The following is a 25,046-nucleotide window of genomic DNA, read 5'->3' on the forward strand; positions in this document are numbered from 1 at the left end:
TCCAAGATGTCAAGGGATCAGAAATTTAGAACTCAAGGGAAGTGGGGGGAATAAAAATCATAGAAGTAGACCAACAGATGAATAAAATAAGCAGACTCAGAAAGATTTAGGTTACAGTAGTTATTTGGAGATGATGAGGTTTGCACAGAATAGAGTATGAAGGAGAGCTATATCAAAACAGTCTTCAGACTGAAGACCACAACAACAAGAATAACTGAGAGAAGTATTGCATAATTAATTGCACACTTCCTCAGCGTTCTAGTTACAGGGGAGTTAAATGGGAATATCAGTATTAGGCCCCAAAAATTATGTGTACATTTCACCACAAGTCACCATAAAATTATTTTGCCTTGTAATATTAGTTCTGTTTGAGAACAGCATCTGTCGAGATTAAACCATTAATGTATTTGATCGCAGTGAACGTCCTGCTTCATTGCACACAGAGTACTTACATATTCTGCACTCCAGCCTTGAGCCTTCCAACCACAACATGCTACAAATGCAGCTGTAATACATGCAAGAGCTCCTGCTCCATCATAACCAAGAATCTGACTTCCAAAAACTGCAAATATTCCTCCTCCAGCAATCATTGCAGCTCGATAGTAAACTACATATGGCTGAAACCAAAATCAATGATTGCTTACAATATTGGTAAAATTTTTTGTTGAGAAAAGACTAATTGTAAATACTGCACTTACATCTTTCCTGTGCGGTATGTACGTTGACACCACACCCCATGCAATACCAAATCCCAAACCGAGAACAACTTCCAGTGGACCCTGAAGTAATTGCTGAGTTACATTACCTGCAGCACGTGAAAAAACAAGTGTCACAAAACACTGTAAATAATTTATAATTAATATAAACTATTCAGTCAAGAGGATAAATAAATATTACTATAGCAATAAATTTAAAATTGATCTTTGAAATAAGTAAGTAGAAAAATGAACATAAAAGTCTTCTCTTGTTTTGTGAGTGTAATTCTCCATGAAATACTAGACTGCTGAGTTCTTCTTTACAGGCACTAAAGCCAAGTTTAGAGGTTATAGGTTTGTATCAGCACATTGAAGGAATTAATAGATGTGATATTCATTCCACATATGATGTTTAAGTGATTAAAGTTTAACTGATGCAGCCTCATTACTAACACTAAAATAAGGACTTTGTGGAGCCACTTTAATTTTCCTGTTATCTGCATGCAGTATGGTGTAGGAAATGGGAAACGGTGACAGTATTCCTGCTTGCTGCCTTACCTGAACAGTGAATGATTACCACAAAAATGGATCTGGGTTCAATCTTTCAAAATTTCTAGGTCTTTTCTCTATTCAACAATTGGAAAAGAGTACGCACAGCCTTAAAAGCATAATTAAAGGTAAAGCTATCATCAACCCATAGGTGGATCTGAACTAGGTAAGGCCCTATTGGAGGAGTATGCCAATGCCTTCCCCTCCAGCCTTTGAACTGTGTTATCCAGCCACTTAAAATATTTGATCAAATGAACATCTGCAGCCGAGGAACATATTTATAGAATAAAAATCTGCTTCAGTTGCCAATAATTTCTTAATTTATTCCACGACCATCAGTACTGGTCACTTCCGTGTCATGCTGTCTGAGTGGTTGCTGGTCCTATACCCCTAAGTGTTTGTTTGACATGGGTGTGACCCCTCAACCCCACCCCCACCACCACCCATAACTGAGACTGGCATGACCACTGTACAATTATGTTGCCATCATTATTTGGTGGCACCTGAAGATGAAGCTTTATGCTTTTAAATTGGTCATGGGATAAATTAAGAAATTGCTGGAAACTGAAGCAGATTTTTATCCGATAAACTGCCAGTTAAACACAGACTTTGAACCAGGGCACAACTTGACATTGTTCACATTAATAATTCATTGACATAGATGAAACAGGTGATACATGACAAAAAAAATTATTTGTAATGACTGGGGATCAGAGCCCAGCCTTTTAGATTTGTAGTCTGGCAATTATTCACTGTCCCATCAATAGATATTTTAAACAAAGGAAAATGTCCATTAATTCCTGGAAGAGTAATCTGCATAGTCCATACCTCTCCTGTGTAAGCATTCAGCATCACCTCTGGCATGACATGAAGTAGTTTACTGACCGAACTGTATGCTCCCATGAGTATGACTAGAGAATTATATTAAATTTTCATTACATTCCCATGAGGCTCTCTCTCAAAATAATTCCAGTTTGAAAAAACAATGATGTGGCAATAATGCTAGACAAAATCCGATATGTAAATGAATGTCACCATCATATTAGCTATGAGCTGATGGTAAAGATAATAGCAGTAATTCTTCAGTTTTTCTGACCTATATTCTAAAGGAAAAGTTTTCGGGTAAACAAACAGATCATCAGGTCAGTATTTGCAGTTCTGTTAAAGCTTTAAAGACTGTTGGTAATGAGTACTTTAATGATAATTCATTGGATTATAATAACAAATATGAAAAGAAAGATAGTATAGGCATTTACAATTTCCTTAATGTACCACTTGCTATTTACAGCACAAACAATTTATCCTCTTGGATTAAAATAATTTTCTGATTGATATTTCTACAAGTTAGCTGGTAGCAGTCATCCATCAGCTGTGTTGTATTTTTTAAGTGCACCTTATTAGTCACAGTTTGTTACAAAAGGAGGAGAAGGGAACACTTTTGTCCCGTGTTACATTTACAGCTGGGGCAACATAAGCCAAATCTCTGCAGGGCAGAACAGAGTGATGAGTGGGTACAGAGAAGTTGCTACTTGATAGTGTTTCAGTAGCCAGTGGATGGAAAGCAGAGAGACAAATATGGAGTGATTTCAAGTCATTTGCACCCTTGTATGTTAAGCAAAACTACATCCAAATCTAATGTTAGTTAAATTGGTACACAAATATGAAACACAGATTTCGGAAAGTGTGTGTTTACTTCACTTTGAAGCCTTCAATCAAGCAATTTTATGAAACAATTATTTTGGTCAAATTTATTTATTTATTTATTTATTTTCTATCATGATGCCTCAAAATTAAGTCACCTATAACACTGAACTTCCAGAGTTTGATGTGAATATGTGGGTGCTGATATTTTTATGTTTGATGCATATGAAATATAACAAACATATCAGAAAAGTATTTATATCTCTCCAATTTGAAGTGTCAGTATATAAATTTTATATAGGCGATGTGCACATAATTTTCGTTCCATTTCTGGGTCAGAGAGAGACTCTGCAAATCAATTAGCATGTTTGTGCATACAACAGTCAGTGCAGTAAGTTCATTTTATTGTCTGTAGTGAGAAAGTTTTGTTCAGAAATGGACACCCTAAGACATTACTTTTAAAAATGTATTAATGTATCCATTGTTGAAATAAGCTGTGTGCATCCATTCATAGTATAACCTGCATTCACAATCATTATCACTGCTGTTACTGCATTCCTCAAGAACCTATCTCCCAAAGACATCAGCAGCAACTCTAAGAACATGTTTTATTTTCTTTGTAGTGCACATACAATTGTCAAATGCATGATTATGTGGAATCATGTGTGGCAGCAGGCAATGCCAACCCAGCTTCCATCCTTCTTGCCACTACAAACTGTCAGTCACAAAGTAGTAATAATCAAACTGTAGCAGACAAATGTAACAATAAATGCCCTCTGTGAGAACAGATCATGTACTGCAGTATTATAAACCAAGACCAGTAAGACAGGCTGAAATATAATTTGTGTAAAGAACCTGTTGGCAACCTACAAACCTTTGCCTTTACTTACAGGCTTTTGTAGGCAGTGAAAGGGCTATCAGACACAACTTAGTAACTTCTCTCCAGTTCACTTTTCTCTGTGAATTTCACAGAACCAGCATCATGACTCCTACTAGTAAAAACAAAATAGTACAAAAAGCTTTCTCCTTGTAGACAACTCATTCATTTCCATTAAAATTATGTATTTTGCTTGTATACTTGCCTATGGCATGAATGAGCCACAGTTATTGCCAGTAGAGACATCAAACCTGATTGACAGAGTAAGGCACTTGTCCCATTCATCAAGTACTCATTTATACACCTCTGCAACCAATCAAACCATGTTTTTGAACACTAAACCTGCACATAATCTCCTCTAATCCTTCAAGGAAAACCAAAGAAAACATAATTCAAGAATAACATTAAAAGGACAGAACATATTAATTAAGCCACAAACCTTTTCACAACTTGACAAACCATCACCAGGTATGTTGATGTATCACTAGGCCAATGTTTGTTAAAATATTTTCCTGATGTTCTGCCAGCACAGATTGCTGACATTGTCAGAAGTTAACATTGGGGGTTTAGTCGGCAGCCAGGGGTTACATGTGCCTGTCGCACCAATGTCTGAGGGCTTTGCCCTGGTCATTACCACTGTGGTTCTCTGCGTGCTAACTGCATGAGCATCCAGGACCCATTTACTTCTTTCTTATTGAAGCTATTGCCATGTTTGTGAATTTCTACAGTTTCTGTGAACAAGTAGATATGTTAGCTCTTCTCTGCAGTAAGAACACCTGTGATGGCAAATTTTGTTATGAGGTCAGTCTCACACAGCACGAGCTCCAGCACAGGGTGGATTGTCCAGTCACTCCAAAATAGACTTCTCCACATGTAAGCAGCATATGCCTGACATACTGAGTGGGTCCTTTCTGTCCCTTGTCAATTTGTGACACTCTCTGATCTTGTCAGCTAATTTATAAATAGTTTGATGTCATATTCATGCAATGTATGGCCAGTTCTGTCCTTCACCATGGGGATGTATGGCTCAAAGGTGTTACTGGGCCATTTTTCTTTTGACGTGTCACTTTGTCCAATGTTAGGTTTTGTGGGACTTCTTATGCAAATGATGGAGAACCCACTGGTCCTCAGAACACACTCCAGGTGTTGCATGTCAAACCTGATGTGCTTTGGCTCCACATATTCATCTTGCATACATTATGAGCTTATTAGTCATTTGTCTTTTCTGGTTCAAATAGTGATCTGACAGTTTGTGCACATGTATCAATTTTTTATGCACACTGTGAACTAGGTTCTCACCATTCATTATAAGCAGCACATCTGAAATGGCTAGTTTTTGGTCCATTTCGACCTCTATAGTAAATTCACCTCTATAGTAAATTTTATGTTTGCACAGAAATTGTTCAGATGTCTTACGAAGTCACCAAGCTGTTCCTCATCATGACTCCACATACTGAATGTATTATCAACATATCTGTAACACATCTTAAGTTTACAAGGTGCCAAGTCCAGTACATGCCTTTTGAAATACACCATGAAGAAACTGGCAACCACTGGACTAAATGGTCTATCCATAGTGACACCTTCCAGCTGTTTATAGAAATAGCCATTCCACATAAAGTAGCTCATGGTAAGAAATGTATGAGAGGGTTTGGTGATGTCCTTAGGGAACATGGAACCACTATGTTTGAGAGAGTCATTGACTGATATTTGAGTAAACAAAGAAAGAACATTAAAGCTGACCAGGATATCGTGTGGGCATAATTTCAGTTTCTTCAGTTTCTCAATAAAATTTCCTGAGCCCCTTGTATACATGTTAGTGTTTCCTAGGTGCATCAGAAGCAGAGAGGTCAAGGCTATGTAAACTGCACTACATTGGTCTGCTGAACAAACCTGTTTCATTCTCTGCCTTACGTGCCACTGGATGGCTGCACAGGAGAGGCATACGGTCAGGACACTCTCCAAGATATAGTTTGACTTTGCAAACGAGACCTCATACTTTTCATTTGAAAAGATTTAGTGGTTCTCAGAGGGTTAAATGAGGCTTTCTCCAGGCCTCAAAGCATGACAGTCCTCCATATAAGAGACAAAATACCTACTGATACCTACTGCTAAGCCATATAGATACACACAATACATTTTCTAACTGTATACTTTCATACCAATGGCACTTTCTGTCCAATATATGTAACACCAGGGATACAGACATCCGCCTTTATCACTCTAAATGTTATTAGATTACGCTTAATAAGGTGTCATAGTCTTGCTTAGATTTACACTGTATGTTTAAAGATATCGTTCAGCATTCGCATATTATTTAGCTCTGGAACAGTAACTATTCCTCTTAGCAGATCCTAACATGCTGGGATGGGAATTCAGTATTAAAAATTGAGATCACAGGAAAAAATAATGTCTCTTTAACTGATTTTGTATCTGAGTGGCACAATTTCTAAACAAATGTAACATCATACAGTTTTTTCTCATTTTACTATGAAAATTTTTTTTCTCTTCCATTGTTTTTAAAGTAATTTAGTGAAAGTCCATTAAATGAATAAAGTAGAAGAAAACCATGCTGTAATAAAATACAATGCAGTTGCATACTCATCTTACAAGACACACATGTAGAAGTCCAATCCATACATTTATTTACCAATTTATTTTTTAAAGTTGTCAGACATTAAGGAAGTAAATCTACTCAGATAAGGGCACTTACAGCAGGAAGACTTTATCCATGTTCATATCAGATCCATACAATTTTGATGAGATTCAAAGAGTGAAAGACAATGTTAAGCTCACATTAAGTTTAATACTATACATAAATTATGGACCAAGTATTAGCTTCATCATCAGACCATACCTTCAGAGAAAATGAATCCCAAAATAACGCCAAAACCAGTGATAGCAGCTATATCATCAATACTAGAAGCTGCGATAACCAGTGTAGCTACACCTTTATCTTCTCCATAACCTCTTTCTTGCAGGTGTAATAATGAAGGAACAACAACAGCAGGTGAGACAGCACCCAGAACAAACCTGTAGAGCAAATCAAAATCCCATACATATTTTATAATTTTTGTGAAGAAAAAAAAATATGCCAAAGGATGTTCACAGTTTCAATACAGCTACAGTGCCAAATGATTTCACAATCAAAAATATTGATTACTTCAATAATGACACAGTAGTCTGAAAACAGAATAATCCTAGACCCCAATTCCAATAAGGAAACTACTTTTCTGTCAAACTAAAAGTAGGCTATTACATTGCATTATCTCCACTGTCATTAAACTAGGTCAGTTTTGTAAAATATTTATAATTCTGGGCATGGAACTGCAGATACCCAGAGGCAGAATAATGGTTATGCTCACAGTGGACTAGAAATACTGGCCCGAGTACTGGAAGCTATCTTGTTTGTGACATACACAAAGTAATTCCTTGCCTGTAGAGATTGTGATCTATTCCATGTGAGTTCACTGGTTCATTTGTGTATGTGACTCAGGACTTTCGCAAGGACTTGTCTGTTATTTGTTTATCTTCAGTTGGTAAAGTGAGATTTATGAATTTGCAGTTCTATTAACAATAAGTGCTTGTTAACCGCTTGTTTAGATAGTAATTGTAGTTTCTTAACAATCATTGTGAACGAATATTTTCAAGATTCTTTCAGGTTATGCTTTGAAGTTATGTCACCTTGTGTATATTTATATCGTAATAAATACACTGAAGCGCCAAAGAAACTTGTAGGGGCATGCATATTCAAATACAGAGATATGTTAACAGGAAGAATATGGCATTCCGGTCAGCAACACCTATATAAGACGACAAGTGTCTGGCACAGCTGTTAGATCGGTAACAATAGCAAGCCATCAAGATTTAAGTAAGTTTGAACATGGTGTTACAGTTTGTTCATGAGCGATGGGACACAGCATCTCTGAGGTAGCGATGAAGTGGGGCTTTCTCCTTACGACCATTTCACGAATGTACCATGAATACAAGGAATCCAGTAAAACATCAAATCTCCAACATTACTGTGGCCAGAAAAATATCCTGCAAGAATGGGACTACCAATGATTGAATAGACTCGTCCAACATGACAGAAATGCAACCCTTCTGCAGACTGCTGCAGATTTCAATGCTGGGCCGTCAACAAGTGTCAGCTTGCAAACTATTCAACAAAACATCATCAATATGTGCTTTTGGAGCTGAAGGCCCACTCGTGTACCCTTGACGACTGCACAACACAAAGCTTTACACCTTGCCTCGGCCCTTCAATACCAACTTTGGACTGTTGATGACTGGAAACATGTTGCCTGGCCGGACTTGTCTCGTTTCAAATTACATTGAGTGGATTGACGTGTACAGGTATGGAGACAACCACATGAGTCCATGGACCCTGCATGTCAGCAAAGGACTGTTGAAGCTAGTGGAGGTTCTGTAATGGCGTGAGGCGTGTGCAGTTGGAGTTATATGGGACCCCTGATACATCTAGATATGACTCTGACAGGTGACACGTACGTAAGCATCCTGCCTGATTACCTGCATCTGTTCATGTCCATTGTGCATTCTGCTGGATTTGGGCAAGTCCAGCAGGACAATGTGACACACCACACATCCAGAATTGCTACAGAGGGTCTCCAGGGACACTCTTCTGTGTTTAAACACTTCCACTGACCACCAAACTCCCCAGACATGAAATTTTTGAGCATATCTGGGATGCATTGAACATGCTGTCCAGAAGAGATCTCCACCCCCTCATCCTCTTACGGATTTATGGGCAGTCCTGCAGGATTCATGGTTTCAATTCCGTCCAACACTATTTCAGACATAAGTAGAGTTCATGCCATATCGTGTTGGGGCACTTCCGTGTGCTGACGGGGGCCCTACACAATATTACGCTGGTGTATCAGTTTCTTTGGCTGTTCAGTGTATATTGAACATCCGTTTTCAAATACTAAAAATGCGGAGGTGCTGTAATATGCTTGGTTGTAAAAGTAACTGCAAATCACAAAATGAAAAAGTCAGCACGTCTTCTTTACCCAGTGATGAAGAACTAAAGGTAAAAAGGGAACAGTTTATAGCTTACAGTAAAGCAAAGACATTTGTAAGGAGTTAACAAAGGATGAAACCAGATGCAGTGCCATCAATTTTCCCTGATTTTCCATTATACTTGACAATAGCAGAAGATTATGTGATGCAGAAAGTGAAAATTTCAAAAAGTGATGTAAAATTCCTCAGCATAATGTGCTTGTGTGCTTGTGGTTGTGCTTGTGGTTGTGTGTCAGTAAAATGTAAGCATGCCTTGGATAGTCTAATTACATATGTCAAATCAACAGAGTCTACAGAAGATATCTTAAACAAGAATTTTGTGATTCAGCACATAACATGTATGTTGGAATAGGTTTTCTTTCATGCAATTTGCCACATCCGAGTAATGTAAGAAAGCTGACAGAAAAGTTTGAGTTAGATATTTTAAACGCAGATGGTAGTACAGAATATCTGCAGATTAAAAAAGAATTTCTGAAAGATCATGAATGTGCGGTAAATAGGCTTCTGGATGAAATTTACATTGAGCCTCATTTGCTCTTTAAGGGAGATACAATATACAGGGTGATCTTTTCCACCATGTACAAACTCTTGGGATTGATCAATGGGAAGATATGGAACAAAAAAGGTCTAATGAACTTATGTCCGGAAATGCACAAGACCATTTATTTGACCATACATTGTTACAGAGACGGCAGTCTAATAAGTGCTGTACCACGCAAAAACAGTTACAGTATGTGCTGAAAAAGGTTTCCCATATGCCTCAATGCATGTACGTATGTGCTGTACCATGATCTGTCTCACACGTTCACATTGCCCAGGCTGCATCCAATCAGTGTCAAAGGCAGCATGAATATGGTACTCCAGTGTCTCAACATCTGGAATGAGCTCTGCATACACAATAGTTTTGAGATGGCCCCATAACCAGAAATCACACAGATTGAGATCCGGTGAACGAGTAGACCATGCAACTGGACCCCCTAGTCCGATCCGTTGACCAGGGAAGACACAAATGAGATACGTCTGAATGTTACTGGCAAATTGGGGTGGAGCACCATCATGTAGCAGCCACATAACCCTTTGAATCATCAATGGCACTTCTTCCAGCAGAGGAGGCAAAGTCGCCCACAAGAAATGCTGATAGTTACAGCCTGTTAGGTGATGTGGAAGGAAGACTGGTCCCAAAACACAGTCGCCAATTATCCCAGCCCACACATTCAGGCTGCACCAATGTTAATGGTTTGCTGTCATCATACCATGGGGGGCGGGGGGTGTTCTGCATACTATCCCACAGATGACTGTTATGAAAGTTGAAGATACCACTGTGCATAAAGGTGGCATCATCTGTGAATAGGATGGTCAACACTAATCCCAAAATTGTGGTTGTCTGGTGAAGAAACCAGTGACAAAACTGCTCCTGTTGTGGAAAGTCTATCGCTAGTAAGCCCTGCACATGCTGTAAGTGATAAGGGTAGTAACAACTGTGATGGAGGATGTTCCACACAGTCGTCTGGCTTACCCTGTGCTGGCACGCCAACTGCTTAGTAGTGACATGGCGGTCGCCTTTCACAGAGTTAATCACGTTTTCCTCCAAGTCTGGTGTCTGAACAATTTGAGTATGTCCTTCATGATTTCCTGCTTCCTGAAACAATCTTGTCTCAGACAAATGACAAAACACTGTTGCAAACAATGAATGGTGGAGTTGTTGTCAGTGGGGATATGTTTCCTGATACAACCTTGCTGCCCACCGCCCATTGCCATTTGGCTTTGCGTAAGTAAACATCATGTCAGCAAGCTCTCCATTTGAATACAAAACCATTGTGTACAATGCTGTATGAGATCCACTACAAGGTGAATCAGCAAGAGAAGTGAATCGGACACATTATTACCAATTACTATGGCAGAAGAAGGCACTAGGACGTTACATGTGAGGAACAATAACACCCTCTAGGAGGAAACAATGCATACTGTAACTATGGTTGCATGGTACAGCACATATTAGACAGCAGTTTCTGTAACAAAATATGACTGACTAAATGGTATCTATAATGGAAACCATGCATTTCCAGACATAAATTCAGTAGACCTTTTTTGTTCGGTATCCTCTCATCTATCAATTCCTGGAGTTTGAACACAGTGAAAAAAATCACCCTGCATATTGCCAGTAAAACTGATAATGATGTAACTAAAACAGCTCAGGTTTTCATGCAATCAAAATTTAAAGATGATGTGACTATTATACCTATTAGCAATTTAACTGCTCCACACCTAAAAAGTATGCTATTACATGTATTAATGAAGTAGAGAAAATTAGATTTACTGTGTTAGCTTCAGTATCAGACAATAATGGCAGTAAATAGAAAATCTTATGAGCTACTTACTCCTAATGATCTACTACAGCCTTGTATTGCACTTCCTGTTCATAGTAGTAGAAAGTTATTCCTAATTTTTTACATTGTACATATACTAAAATGTATCCGTAACAACTGGATTGCTAAACCTGAGTGTGTTGAAGTTTTCTGATTTTGACAATGTTGATCTTACTGCAACTTCTGAGTGTTTGGAGCTGATGCACAATAAATGTTAATTTAGCGCTGAAAGTTTCTGATGAAAGTTCAGTAGCTGCTTTAATGGTCTTACCTTCTAGGGACACAGACTTTCCAGGGTCCGAACATACAGCATCACTCATACAAATCATTTGTGATTAGTTGCACATAGTGAATGTTAAAGGTTCATATGAAGGTGAAAGTCAGTATAAGCAACCTATTAGGGTAAATAGTTCCTTACAATTAGATTTTTTAAAAAAAGTAATTATGTTTGAAAAGCTGGAGGCAGAGTGTTCCTAGCTCCCAATCTTTAATCCCTCAGACTTTTCAAATACTCTTGAAGCATTTTTAGTCTTGATTCAATATGTATTTAAATATTCCAAAACAGATTGCACATTGCTTAGCAAGACTCAGAATGACAATCTGGAAGGTAGATTTAGCTGTTACTGTCAATTCAGTGGGGCAAATTACTGTGTAAGCTATGTCCAAATACTTGAGAGTGAGAAAAAAATCAAGATTGAAAGATATGGTGCTAATTCTTTGAATAAAAATGTATCCCTGAGGACTCTGCTTCCATGTGTAAATGTTAACAAATATTCTGAGGTGTTAAGGAAGACTTTTGAAATATCAGAGGCATCAGTACTGATGTACATATCTGATTATGCTGTAAATAAGGAACTTTTTCTAAAAGACTGTGAGCCTTGCACCTCTTGGGCGCAATCTCATAAGAAAGTTATATTATCCATCCCAGATGACTTCATCGCAGAATATGACCATGGAAGGTTGACAGTTCCCACTGAGAATGCTGTTATGGTGATTACTCTTTCTTCATTCATGTTGAAACATATATTGCCTTTCATGTGCACTAAATCAGGCATAAATAATTTAGCTGTCTGTGAGTTATTATTTACTCTTGAAGCGAGAAGTACAGCAGTTTCATTAACGGCTTAGGCTGTGAAGTAACTGAAATCTGTGTCCTCAATGGCACAAATGACGATACTGCTTCATTTGTAATAATAATAATAATAATAATAATAATAATAATAAAAGACTTACAGCACAGTGTGTTATGTGGCAATCAGGAATTTGCTACTTCTGCCCAATCAAAACACACACACACACACACACACACACACACACACACACACACACACACACACACACTTAATCAAATATTCGGGAAATAAAGAATTTCCGTATATTTTTTACAAAATATTTTGTGATGTTCTCAGTTATTTTAACTGCCTACCACTTTGTTTGCTTAACAATCATTAAAACCCAGCATTTGTAAAAGAACGCTTTCATAGAAATGTATATTAGGTAGATAACATAAAATGATATGCACAAATTCATGCTGCCACTATATTTAGGCAATTGCTGTCTAAATGTATCTTTACAACAGAAGAATAAAAAGAATAAGAACATTTTTATGCTGCATCAGCCACTTTCCAAACCATTAAATACTTTGTTTCAGACAAAGCACAGTTTAAACAGAGTTTGAAGAACTTTTTGGTAGGCAACTCCATCTGCTCTATAGATGTATATCTTAACAGGGCCAGCTTAAGTAAACCTCTCTGTTACATTTCAGTTTTGACAGCACTTGGTCACAATAGTCAAAATTAGGTATTTTGTGTATGACAAATTTATTAAAAGTGCATAACTATGATTCATTCTGACAGTGTATTAATTCTGTAAATATTAGCAATTCCAGTTTACTGTAATGTATTTACATATCTTGACAATCTCATGACAAGTGACCACAGAAGTGAGTATTATGTTATACTTTCTGACATGTTCCACACCCACAATAATCATAAATCAACTGTTTGTTTGATACATTTTATGTGCTGTTGTGTGAAATTAGGCCTAACTGACTAATCAGGAATCAATAACACAATATAATTGGATATATCTAAAAACAAAGATGATGAGAGCCAGTGACTCCTCCTTCTCACAGAAAATGTCTTCTGTACTGCCCTGTAACTCTCCCTTCATCTAAGGTTCTGGGTGACTTTTCCATTAACTCTCCCCATTTTCTACGCCTCACCAGTCCTTTTCCTTCATCCCTTTTTCTTCCCTTTCAATACTTCTGCTGTTAGAAGGCATTGGCTCGGAAAGCTAGGATAAATTGCACCTTTCCTTAACCATTTCACTGCTACAACTGTTGCATTCCATGCTGAGGCTGCTTTTGTTATGGCCGTACTGCTGGTGCATGTGCTGAGAGACAGCATTCCAGCTAATATGAAATACATATCATCCAATTTTTCGGAAACTGTTGGTGAGAAAAACTGATTTTTGCACCTCTTACAGTCTGATTCTTCGCTCAATGAAGAACTGAAATCCTTTTCATTACCCATCATACTTACTGTGCTTCATCAGATTATGTACAATGTTGTCTGCTGAGAGAAGGCTTTCTGACCAATAAGAAATCCTTATCATCCAATTTTTCAAAACCTACGAAGTGATAAAAAATTTGATGTTTGCACACCTACAGTCTGATATCTTTTCTCGATAAAGAACTAATTTCTTTGATGTGTGTCGTACTTACTGCACTGCATCAAATTAAATAAAACATAGCACGAAATTTTAAAGAGTTTCCAGAGGTAAACACACATTGTGTAAACTTTGCATATGGTTGATTTTTGCTCATACATTGCAGTGAATGAAACATGGTCAAGCTATCAAAATTTTATTTAAAATGGAGAGTAGAAGGATATCCCATTTCATTCTCAAGATATTGGATTTTATCTCTTACCAATGGTTGGATGTGATGTTCCCAGTTCTGTCCATGTGGACTTGTTGGCAGTTAAGAAACACCAATCATTTGTTTTTAAGAAAATTTTTATGTGCTCTTTCTGAGCTGGCAGTCAACTTATAGTGTTATTATACAGGGTGTATTTGCCGGCCGCGGTGGTCTCGCGGTTCTAGGCGCTCAGTCCGGAACCGCGCGACTGCTACGGTCGCAGGTTTGAATCCTGCCTCGGGCATGGATGTGTGTGATGTCCTTAGGTTAGTTAGGTTTAAGTAGTTCTAAGTTCTAGGGGACTGATGATCACAGATGTTAAGTCCCATAGTGCTCAGAGCCATTTGAACCATTTGAACAGGGTGTATCAAAAATAATCATCCAATTTTAAAAAATCATAACTATTATGTTATTTGAGATATGTGCATGAACAACGTACTGTTGGAAGAGCGAACTCTCAAGTTTTACATGGCTCCCACTAGGTAGCAGCAGTGAGTGTCCACTTCAGTTCTAGTAAAAATGGTGTCGGGAAACACAAAGTGTTTTGTGGTCTACGTCTTGTGCAGTGCAGATCAGTAATAACTATTAAGTATGACCTTCGTATCAGGTATGGTGTGGATCCTCCTACAGCACAGAGCATTTGACAATGGCGCGAACAATTCCAAGAAACAGGTTTTTTATGTACAGGCAAATTGCCGGGCTGTCCCCGAGTGCCTGACACAGACGTAGAACACATCTGCCACAGTTTCACAAGGAGTCCACAGAAATCAGTTCACCATGCAACTCAACAGCACAACATGCCCCCTGATGTCCATCTGGCGTGTGTTGCGTTGACTTCTACATGTGAAACCATACATAATTCAGCTGCTGCAAGCTCTTTGTGAAGGTGACAAACAACGATGTGTGGAGTTCTGTAATTTCGTTCTTGGCACACTGGAGGATAACAGTTTTCTTTGTGAACTGTCACAATGTGAAAATACGGGGGTATGGAAGAACCACATGAAGTTTTACAACATGAGAGGGACTTTCCAAAATTTAATGTGGGTTTTTGCAATTTCATGCAAAAAGGTGTTTGGTCCATTTTACTTTGCTGAGAACACTTTTACAGGAAGTACATGTCTCGATATGCTTGAGAACTTTCTTTTCCCACTGTTGGAGACTGATTTGAACAACCTTATTTACCAGCTGGAAGGGTCACCATCCCACTGGCATCTGGAAGTGTGGGAATTTTTAGATCTATAAAGGATTACTGAACAATGGGTCCGTCACACTGGACAAAATGATTAAGCCTTACATTACTGGCCTACACGGTCACCAGACTGACTGTGTATGGTTATTTCTTGTGGGTGCTTATAAGAAGAGACTCCGTTTATGTGCCTCTGTTACCAACAACAATGAATAAACTCAGACACTGCATAACAGCAGCTGTGGAAGCTGTTGCTCAAGATATGCTCGCTGCAGTGTGGGAATAATTTGAACACCACATTAACATATTCTGTGCATCTCAAGGGTGGGCATTTTGAACACCTATAAAAAGGTATGAAAAAAAAACTTTTTGAGTTTCCTGTTCATCAAGAACAAAATTCACTGTAGTTCTTTATTAGTTTCAGAACAACTGGATGATTCTTTTTGATACACCCTGTATTATATTAATATTATAATAATATGATTGGACAGATAAATTTCCCCACCAAACGGTGGCAGGAAAAAACACATATAAAAGTTAATGAAATGTGCAAGCTTTCATAGCCAGTGGCTCCTTCTTCTGGCAGAAAGCACCTTTCCTTCTCAACCCATCTGGTAAGTCACTCCTGACCGGGGTTCTGAGTGACTTTACCGTAACTCTCCCCATTTCCTAAACATTTCCCAATCCTTTTCCTTCATCCCTCTTCCTTCGCCTTCGACCCTTCTGCCAGAAGAACGTGCTTCTGGGTCCAGAAGCTTCACATTTCTTTAACTCTTATACAGTATGTGTTTAGCACTGCTGCTGCTTGGCGAGTAGATTTTTTATCCACCCAGTTTATTATCTTTTCAGAACCTGATTATTTTCATTAATCGTCAATTCCTTCATCTCTTTGTTAGATGAAGATATATTTTCCCTAATAGCTATTGTTTATATGAGCTTCTGTTTGCATCTGATGAATATAATATCTTATATTTACTTTGTTGTAGTTTACTACATAAAATGTCAGACTTTATGTCAAGTGTATAATACTGCATAAACAACGGAATGAGTAAAGGCAACCATCTACCATAAAGCAATGTCATGAACTGTAAGGTGAACTGATTTATTCTTCAAAGCACACAGACACACAAAGCAACATTACTGTGACATATTGGCAGCTCTAAGGAACAACTTATTTTCTGTGTTGTACTACAGAGGTTCTTTTTTGAGTAACCACCAACCTGTTACTGAGTGCTCAACTATACAGCCCTCTTTACTTATTCCATTGTTTGTAACCCACCCAATACTTTCTAGTTTCATGATATTAATATATAATACTTATAAATATATACAATTTTATATCATACCCCAGCAGAAAACCCCAAAGCCATGGAAAGTCAAGCAGGTAGTGAGAAACCAGACCAACAGTGGATGCTTCAAACAGACATGGTATAAATGCTAGCCTTATAACAACTAAACTGAGACGTTTCAAGGCTTCAGCATCCAAACCAAGACCAGCTTTGATGAGAATGACAGTCATAGCAATTTTCCTGCAACAAAAATATCATGAGAAAGTGTATCTAGTAGCACTTCCTTGTAAAGTAAGGCAATATAATATGACGAACAGCATTTGCAATCATACCTCAGTGAAGAAACAACTTCCATATATACCCCTGACAAATTGAAGAGATGAAGATTGCGAATTGCTATGCCTGTCAGTAGCATTCCTAGTAGAGGAGGCAACCGTATCAATGACACAAGTTGCCCCACAATGTAAGCTAATAAGAAAAGCATCAGTAAGGTGAAAATATTTCCTCCTGGTGCTATCTCATTTCTAATTAAAGTATATGTTGCCCCCCAAAACAGCAGTAAAAGAATTAAAGCTGTTAGTTTTTTAAGTGGCCATATTAGTACAGGGCATAAGTTGACTGGATGTAATGACTCTGTCAGCCATTCCAAATATCTTCTACAACATCCCCTGCAACAAAGCAGAATAAATTAAATGATATGTGAATTAAATTTATGACTCAAATTCATTTTGCTAATTATACTGTAGAGCAATATTTTAGACGTGTCAACTATTTATGAAGTTGCAGCACAGTATTAAAAATATACACAATTAAACTATTTATTTAAAATTATAGACAGTTAGGAGGGGACATCTCATTAGAAAAAATGTACACTGAGAACTTGACGAAATAAGTGGGTTGTGAGACACAGATAACTGTTAATTCACATTACAATGTAATCAAAAGGATTTGTTTCAGTTAGGTAAAAGGAAAAGAGATAGAAGTTACTAAAAAAACTTCAGAAATGGCCACAGGAATGGGGTACCTTGTGAGACGGCATTGCAAACAAATATGACCAGGGAGCAAAGGAAAGCTGAACAGATAGTAGGTGAGAGAGAGTGAATGAAACAGGGGTGGCATAAATGTAGAGACAGTGATGATAATGTGGAGAATAGGTGATAGAGCGGGTGGCAGGTTAATGAAAAAAATAGGGACAGTGTGGGGTAGCAATGAGATGGGGAGAAGAGTCAGCAATGGGACTGAGGGTAAGGCAAGTGAACAGATGGAATGGAGGATCTGGGTAGGACATTATAAATTGTCTAAATGGCCAAATAATGACAGGGGTGGAGATTCACCGCTTGGTCTTTGAAGTTTATGGAGATGAAATGCTGACATATTCATTGGTTCACAAATGTGTGTGTGAAGGATCAGTAGAAATGTGAGACTGTTCAAAATTAACTGTCAACAGCTACTGAAATAGTGATGGAAAGGATTAATGCACGAATTAGATAAGGCATATATTCTATGATGATGATGATGATGATGATGATGATGATGATGATGTCTACAGGAAAGTTACAATGCCACAAAACTGCAGCAAAATGTAGGAAGAGCTGCTGAAGATTGATGATTGGTGTAAGGACTGGAAATTGAGTATAAATAAATGTCGCATATTGCATATAAATAGGCTAAGATATCTATTATCATTTGATTACACTATTGGTGAAAAACTGGGAATAATATCAACCATTAAATTGACCTAAAGTGGAATGACCCCATAAAACTCATTGTAGGAAATGCAGATGCCATGCTGAGATCTGCCAGAAGCCTCATGGAGCGTCTGTCATTATCTGCTAGATCATTTACATATATTGCACATAGTGACAGCCCCACAATACTCATCTTAGGTTGCCTACTCCCAAAATTACCTTTACATCTGTCAATTTCTTCCAGTTAACAAAAACGTGTTGAGTTCTGTCTGCTAAGAAGTACTACATTCCATCACAAATCTGATCCAATACTCAGTAAGTTCATATTTTGTTCAATAAATGACAGTGCAGAATTACATCGAATGGCTTCTGGAAGTCAAGATACATGTTATCAATCTGGGTGCCTTTATCCACAGGAACAATTCTTAAATTGAGGCTCTGTGGAGACAACTCAAGTGTTTCACTAAATCTATGTACATTCAAGAAAGTGGATCAACCCTATCAATGTCAACACATTTTTCATAAAGTGTAATATCAATAGCATGGGCAGTTGCCACAACAAAAATATTTTTTTGTAATACAAATTTTGTTAATTTATTGGTTTTGACTTTCATTAAAAACATACTTTACAAGAAGACACTGATGTGTAAGTTGGGTCGAGAACTTGAAAATATTTAACATAAAATTCGTTGTGAAAAGTCACATCTTCTACTACTTCAGAGCACTGGGAGGGAGGGAGGGAGGGGGGGGGGGGACGAGACAACATTATGACTACCATAATTTCACCTAAGTTTCTTGATTAAGTTCAACTGAAAATGTTTAAATCGATTATAGAACCTGACAGAGGAATTCATTAAAAGTACTTTTTTTAATTTTAAAATATAAAGTGCAAGACTAGAGAACAATGTTTACAAAAGGTAGGCTTAAAGGGGTTAAAAAAGAAACATTTTTATGACATTAAAAAAAAGCTAACCCATAATTACACCAACCAATTTGAGGAATAGCTATGAATGTTACACCAACACCTAACTAGGCTGAACTACCAGGGACCAGACAGCTGTCGTGCACATGGCAAACTCAACAATTAGAGAACAACTACATAAAGCTTTATTGTACCAGGCAATTCAAACTACTACCACAGTCAATCTCACAGTGCATCTACATACATATCAGCCTGTATAAGTCTGTCATCTATCATCATTCTTTGTGGCCTTAACATGTACACATAAAGAAGAGTGGCTGTGTGTAGAGAAGGACACTCTCCACATAACATCTCAACATCCACCCACCCCTATGTTCCCCATTTAAGCAAATTACATAAAAGGCAATGTTTATTTGTATTAATAATTTGAGTTTTATACCTCTGCTGGTAATATTACCAAAGTAAGTAACCATTTAATTTTTACTCAGTCATAAAAAGTTAAAATCATTTTTTTATATTTTGTTGCAGGATGAAGTGGGTAGAAAGGGAATGAACAGGGAGCAGTGAAAGACTGAAAGGACAGTTGGTGATGGGACAGATCAATCCCCCCCCCCCCGTCTCCCAATCCCCCCCCCCAAACACCCACCCCCCTCTCTCTCTCTGGCAAACACACACACACACACACACACACACACACACACACACACACACACACACACACACACACATTTTTACTAATGCAAACAATTTTGAGGCCAAAAATATTAGTAAAGGTGAGTTCTTATGTTGTTGTTGTTGTTGTTGTTGTTGTGGTCTTCAGTCCACAGACTGGTTTGATGCAGCTCTCCATGCTACTCTATCCTGAGCAAGCTTCTTCATCTCCCAGTACCTACTGCACCCTACATCCTTCTGAATGTATTTAGTGTATTCATCTCTTGGTCTACGTCTACGATTTTTACCCCCCACGCTGCCCTCCAGTACTAAATTGGTGATCCCTTGATGCCTCAGAATATGCCCTACCAACCAATCCCTTCTTCTAGTCAAGTTATGCCACAAATTTCTCTTCTCTCCAATTCTATTCAATACCTCCTCATTAGTTAGTGATCTACCCATCTACTTTTCAGCATTCTTCTGTAGCACCACATTTTGAAAGCTTCTATTCTCTTCTTGTCTAAACTATTTATCATCCACGTTTCACTTCCATACATGGCTACACTCCATACAAATACTTTCAGAAACGACTTCCTAACACTTCAATCTATACTCAATGTTAACAAATTTTTCTTCTTCAGAAACGCTTTCCTCGCCATTGCCAGTCTACATTTTATATCCTCTCTACTTCGACCATCATCAGTTATTTTGCTCCCCAAATAGCAAAACTCATTTACTACTTTAAGCGTCTCATTTCCTAATCTAATTCCCACAGCATCACCCGATTTAATTCGACTACATTTAATTATCCTCATTTTGCTTTTGTTGATGTTCATCTTATATCCTCCTTTCAAGACACTGTCCGTTCCGTTCAACTGCTCTTCCAGGTCCTTTGCTGTCTCTGACAGAATTACCATGTCATTGGTGAACCTCAAAGTTTTTATTTCTTCTCCTTGGATTTTAATTCATTTACTGCTTGCTCAATATACAGATTGGGGATAGGCTACAATCCTGTCTCACTCCCTTTCCAACCACTGCTTCCCTTTCATGCCCCTTGACTCTTATAACTGCCATCTGGTTTCTGTACAAATTGTAAATAGCCTCTCTCTCCCTGTATATGACCTCTGACACCTTCAGCATTTGAAAGAGAGTATTCCAGTCAACACTGTCAAAAGCTTTCTCTAAGCCTACAAATGCTAGAAACGTAGGTTTGCCTTTCCTCAATCTATTTTCTAAGATAAGTCGTAGGGTCAGTATTGCCTCACGTGTTCCAACATTTCCACGGATTCCAAACTGATCTTTCCTGAGGTCGGCTTCTACCAGTTTTTCCATTTATCTGTAAAGAATTCGTGTTAGTATTTTGCAGCCATGGCTTATTAAACTGATAGTTCGGTAATTCTCCCATCCGTCAACACCTGCTTTCTTTGGGATTGGAAAATTCAAGGCAAAACTTGTGTGCTACATCAAGCAACAATGTGGTGCACTTTTCAGTTAAAACCATTAAGAAGATTTCAAACATTGGAGATCAAACTTGAGTCAACACTAAAGTAAACTATAATTATCAGTTACATAAGTACATGAAAACAAAAATCTACTTGCTGTTATTATTATCACCACCACCACCATTAACAAAAGAGTCTGAACATATAACATTCTGACATTACCTTGTTTGTTTATCAGAAGTAACAGCTCCTCTTTCTCTGTCAGTTTTATCACTAGGGCCTTCAGCATAAGGCTCATTAATTCCTGCAACAATAAAATTTCACTGATGAACATTTTTGCATTTATTTTCGATGTGCATAAGAAGCTTGTTGTTAGGAAGTACATGCAGTAAATTCACCTGAGCCCTCACAGAACAATTAGGTTTCATTTTACGCATTCAATCTATGTTATACAAATTTCATGTAAGCTGACAGAAGTTCTTAAAAATCAACATATACTTACAAAACAATGTAAATGGAAAACTTGTCTCACAAATGTTTCTATTAAACCTGTAATAATGATGTGCTCTTTCACTCTGCAGTTAGATTTTTGCATGTCTGTTTCTCCCGTGCACATCTTTCAAACTATGCTGATCACTAAATTTTGGTAGATATCTAACACAGAATTTCTGGCTAGTACTTCAGCTCATGAGGCAAAATATTAGTACTGCTGATAGATGCATATAAATGTTTGTGACATTATCATAGCTTTTGGAACTATTAGTTTCTTCCTGAGGGAGGACAGAAGGATAACTTGGAAAATGTTAGAAAAGTAGAGCAGGTCACTCAGTCTCAGAATGAGAGGGAATCACCTTACAGTTAAGCTCAGAATATGTTCTAAGATTCTACAACAAATGGATGTCAATGATTTTGGATGGTACTTTTATCAGTCACTCCTGCTAGCCTACTTGCAGACGGACAAATACTGGGCAGCTTTTTCGTTTGAGGATCTGTGGTACATAATAGTGAAAAGAAACAGCAGTATTTTTTCCAGTGAACTCAAAAAAAGTTGTTTGTTGCAAAGTGCTGCATTCTTTTTTGAACAATAACTAAGAATGTGTGCATAACATGGAGATTATGGACATTTTTGAGTTCACTAGAAAAAATACTGCTGTTTCTTTTAAATAAGTCCTTGCTATAAAATACAAATTGTGATTTATTGAAATTAAGAGCCTTTCTGTTAGCCATGAACCAAGAATGGGAGAACAGATTCTCTCAAGAAAATGATTTGCTATACTATCCAGTTCCTGTTGTAAATATGTAACAATCTTATATCATCTGCATATAAAAAGATATTGAAGTTATCTGATAATGTTGAAGCGCAAGTCATTATAGTATATTCTAGTACTAAATCTTGTTACGTGACAGTGTTTAAACAACCATCGACTTCCAGCTGCTCAGATTAGACTGAAACCAATCCACTTTCTTTTCATTTCTTTTTTTACCAGCACTTATTATCTTGTGCATAGAGGAATGTATTGCCAAGTCACATCGTGTGTGTGTGTGTGTGTGTGTGTGTGTGTGTGTGTGTGTGTTCCGACAAAGGCCTTTTTGGCCAAAAATTCATTTTGGGACAGTATGTTTGTTGTGCCTATGTGTGAATCAGCATCTCCGCTATATGGTGAGTAGCAACTATCCTTTTCATAATATTGTTATTTGACAGGAGATTCATTTCTCAAATTTTAGATCATCTTGTTGCTCACTCATCATAATTTCCTCGTTTTTATTATTCCACTTGGTTTTTATAGCCATTATGAGCAGCAAGGCATTAGTTTCCTTCCCCTCCCCCCCCCCCTGCCCCCCCCCCCACACACACACACACTTCAAATCACCCATCTTTGGGGTACGTCAGATCAATCACTTCTTAGATGCTTGTGCTCTCCTTTTCTCCCAATAGTTCTTCATTCTATTCTTTCTTTCCTCCTCTGATATCTGAATCGGTTTCCTGGTGTTGATCTTAACTTGGAATCTCTTAGTTTTGTCTTTGGTCACGGTCTTTGCTTTACCATGACTTCGGTAATCTGGAGTTATCTCAAATCATTTTCCACTTCCTTGAACCAATTGGATTTAGTCTTTTTTTTGTAAAAGATTTGTTTAGTTAGTCTACCAGGATTCATCCAGAGTATGTGTCCATAGAAATCAATCCACCTTTTCCTCATGGTTTCAGAGAGTCTCTCCAACTTTGCATAGAGGGCTTCGTTTCTATAGAAAACTTGTTTGTTACTTTGAAATTTGGGACCCATGATCTTCCTCAAATTTTCCTCTCCTTGACTTCCAATTTCTCCATTTGCCCTTTCCTCCCCATGACTAGTGTCTCTGCTGCATAGAGTGCTTCCAGCTTAATTACTATGTTACAATACCTTATTTTGGTGTTCCAAGACAGGGCTTTCTCATCGTATGTGTTTTTGGTTTTCTGGGAAGCTAGTTCCATTTTGCTCCTTCTTGCTTCCATTGCTTTCCCTTCAAGGTTGTTCCATTCAATCCATTACCCTAGGTACTTTAAACTCCTAACCACCTCTATATTTTGAGCTCCTACTTTAATTCTGTTAGGAGTATCTAGTATATTTGTCATAATCTTCATTTTTTCATAAGAAATCTTAAGTCCTATCTTCCTTGCTTGCTCTTGTAACTCGACGATTTGTTCTTTAGCCTCCTCCCACATTTCTGAAAAACAGCGCCATGTTGTCAGCAAATGCCAAACATGTAACTGTGATTCCTTTGTTTTTTGTTCTAAGTCTTATTCCCCCTCTCGTTCTTGCATTCCATTCCCTCACAACCTTTTTGAGTGCACAGTTAAACAACAGAGATGAGAGACCATCCCCTTGTCGGACCCCTGTACTGATCTCAAAAGGTTCCAATAGTTCACCCATGAATCTAAATTTAGAGGACGTATTCATGAGCATCTTCTTTATGATGTTTAGAATTTTCCCATCCAAGCTAAACTACTCCAAAATATTGAACAACGACTCTCTGTCTATGGAGTCTTAAGCTTTTTGGAAGTCTACAAAAGTCACTATATACTGTTTTGCTCTCTGCTTCTGATATGCTAAAATGTTTCTGAGTTTTAAGATCTGTTCAGGGCAGGATCTTCCTTTCCTAAACCCTGCTTGATACTCCCTAACCTGGCAACCCAACTGGGATTCTCCTCTGTTTAGTAAAGCTCTGGACAGTATCTTCCACCAGGGAAATCCCTCTATAGTTATTGGGATCAGATTTAGGACCTTTCTTGTGAAGAGGTTGTATCAGGGCCATTTTCCATTCCTCTGGAATGATTCCTTTCTTCCATATCTCCTCAAAAAGTTTCTGGAGTAAGACAATTGCATTTTTGATAGCATACTTCCCTAATTCAGCTGTTTCTGGTTTTCCACTGATGCCTTGAAATTTTCCATATGATTTAATATTGTCTGGACCTCACTTACAGATGGGGTTTAGAGTCTAGTTTGGGAGTTTAATAAGTTTCCTTATTTAAAAAAAAAAAGAGCCTTTGAAAAGTCATGGATATCTCAACTATTCTTCATTCAATTCACAACCTATATTCAGAACAGCTTCTCCACCATAATTTTCTTTCCATGAAATAGCCTGTTGAACAACCATTAACATTAGTTCCTTAACCTTTTTTTCAATAACAATATGGAATGATGAGATATTAAACTTATCACATAATAGTGCTTCCTGATAATGAAAATGCTTTTCTGAATGTCTAATGAGAATATATTTTGGGTTGTAGAATGATTAATATTC

The 25,046-nt window shown here is 37.7% G+C and overlaps 1 protein-coding gene across 1 annotated transcript in view; it reads right to left on the reverse strand.

The window, feature by feature from the left end:
- The window catches only part of LOC126236897 (sodium/hydrogen exchanger 9B2-like), a 99,699-nt gene that overhangs the window by 24,134 nt on the left and 50,519 nt on the right, over nucleotides 1-25,046 (reverse strand). Inside the window, exons 2-7 of the mRNA XM_049946540.1 lie at nucleotides 21,489-21,570; nucleotides 16,896-17,231; nucleotides 16,621-16,803; nucleotides 6,620-6,795; nucleotides 699-805; nucleotides 453-617 (exon numbers count right to left, since the gene is read on the reverse strand). Coding sequence (XP_049802497.1) covers nucleotides 453-617; nucleotides 699-805; nucleotides 6,620-6,795; nucleotides 16,621-16,803; nucleotides 16,896-17,231; nucleotides 21,489-21,570 — 1,049 coding nt within the window. The remainder of the gene's footprint in view (nucleotides 1-452; nucleotides 618-698; nucleotides 806-6,619; nucleotides 6,796-16,620; nucleotides 16,804-16,895; nucleotides 17,232-21,488; nucleotides 21,571-25,046) is intronic.

This window comes from Schistocerca nitens, chromosome 2 (genome assembly GCF_023898315.1).
Source record: "Schistocerca nitens isolate TAMUIC-IGC-003100 chromosome 2, iqSchNite1.1, whole genome shotgun sequence".
Lineage (NCBI taxonomy): Eukaryota > Metazoa > Arthropoda > Insecta > Orthoptera > Acrididae > Schistocerca > Schistocerca nitens.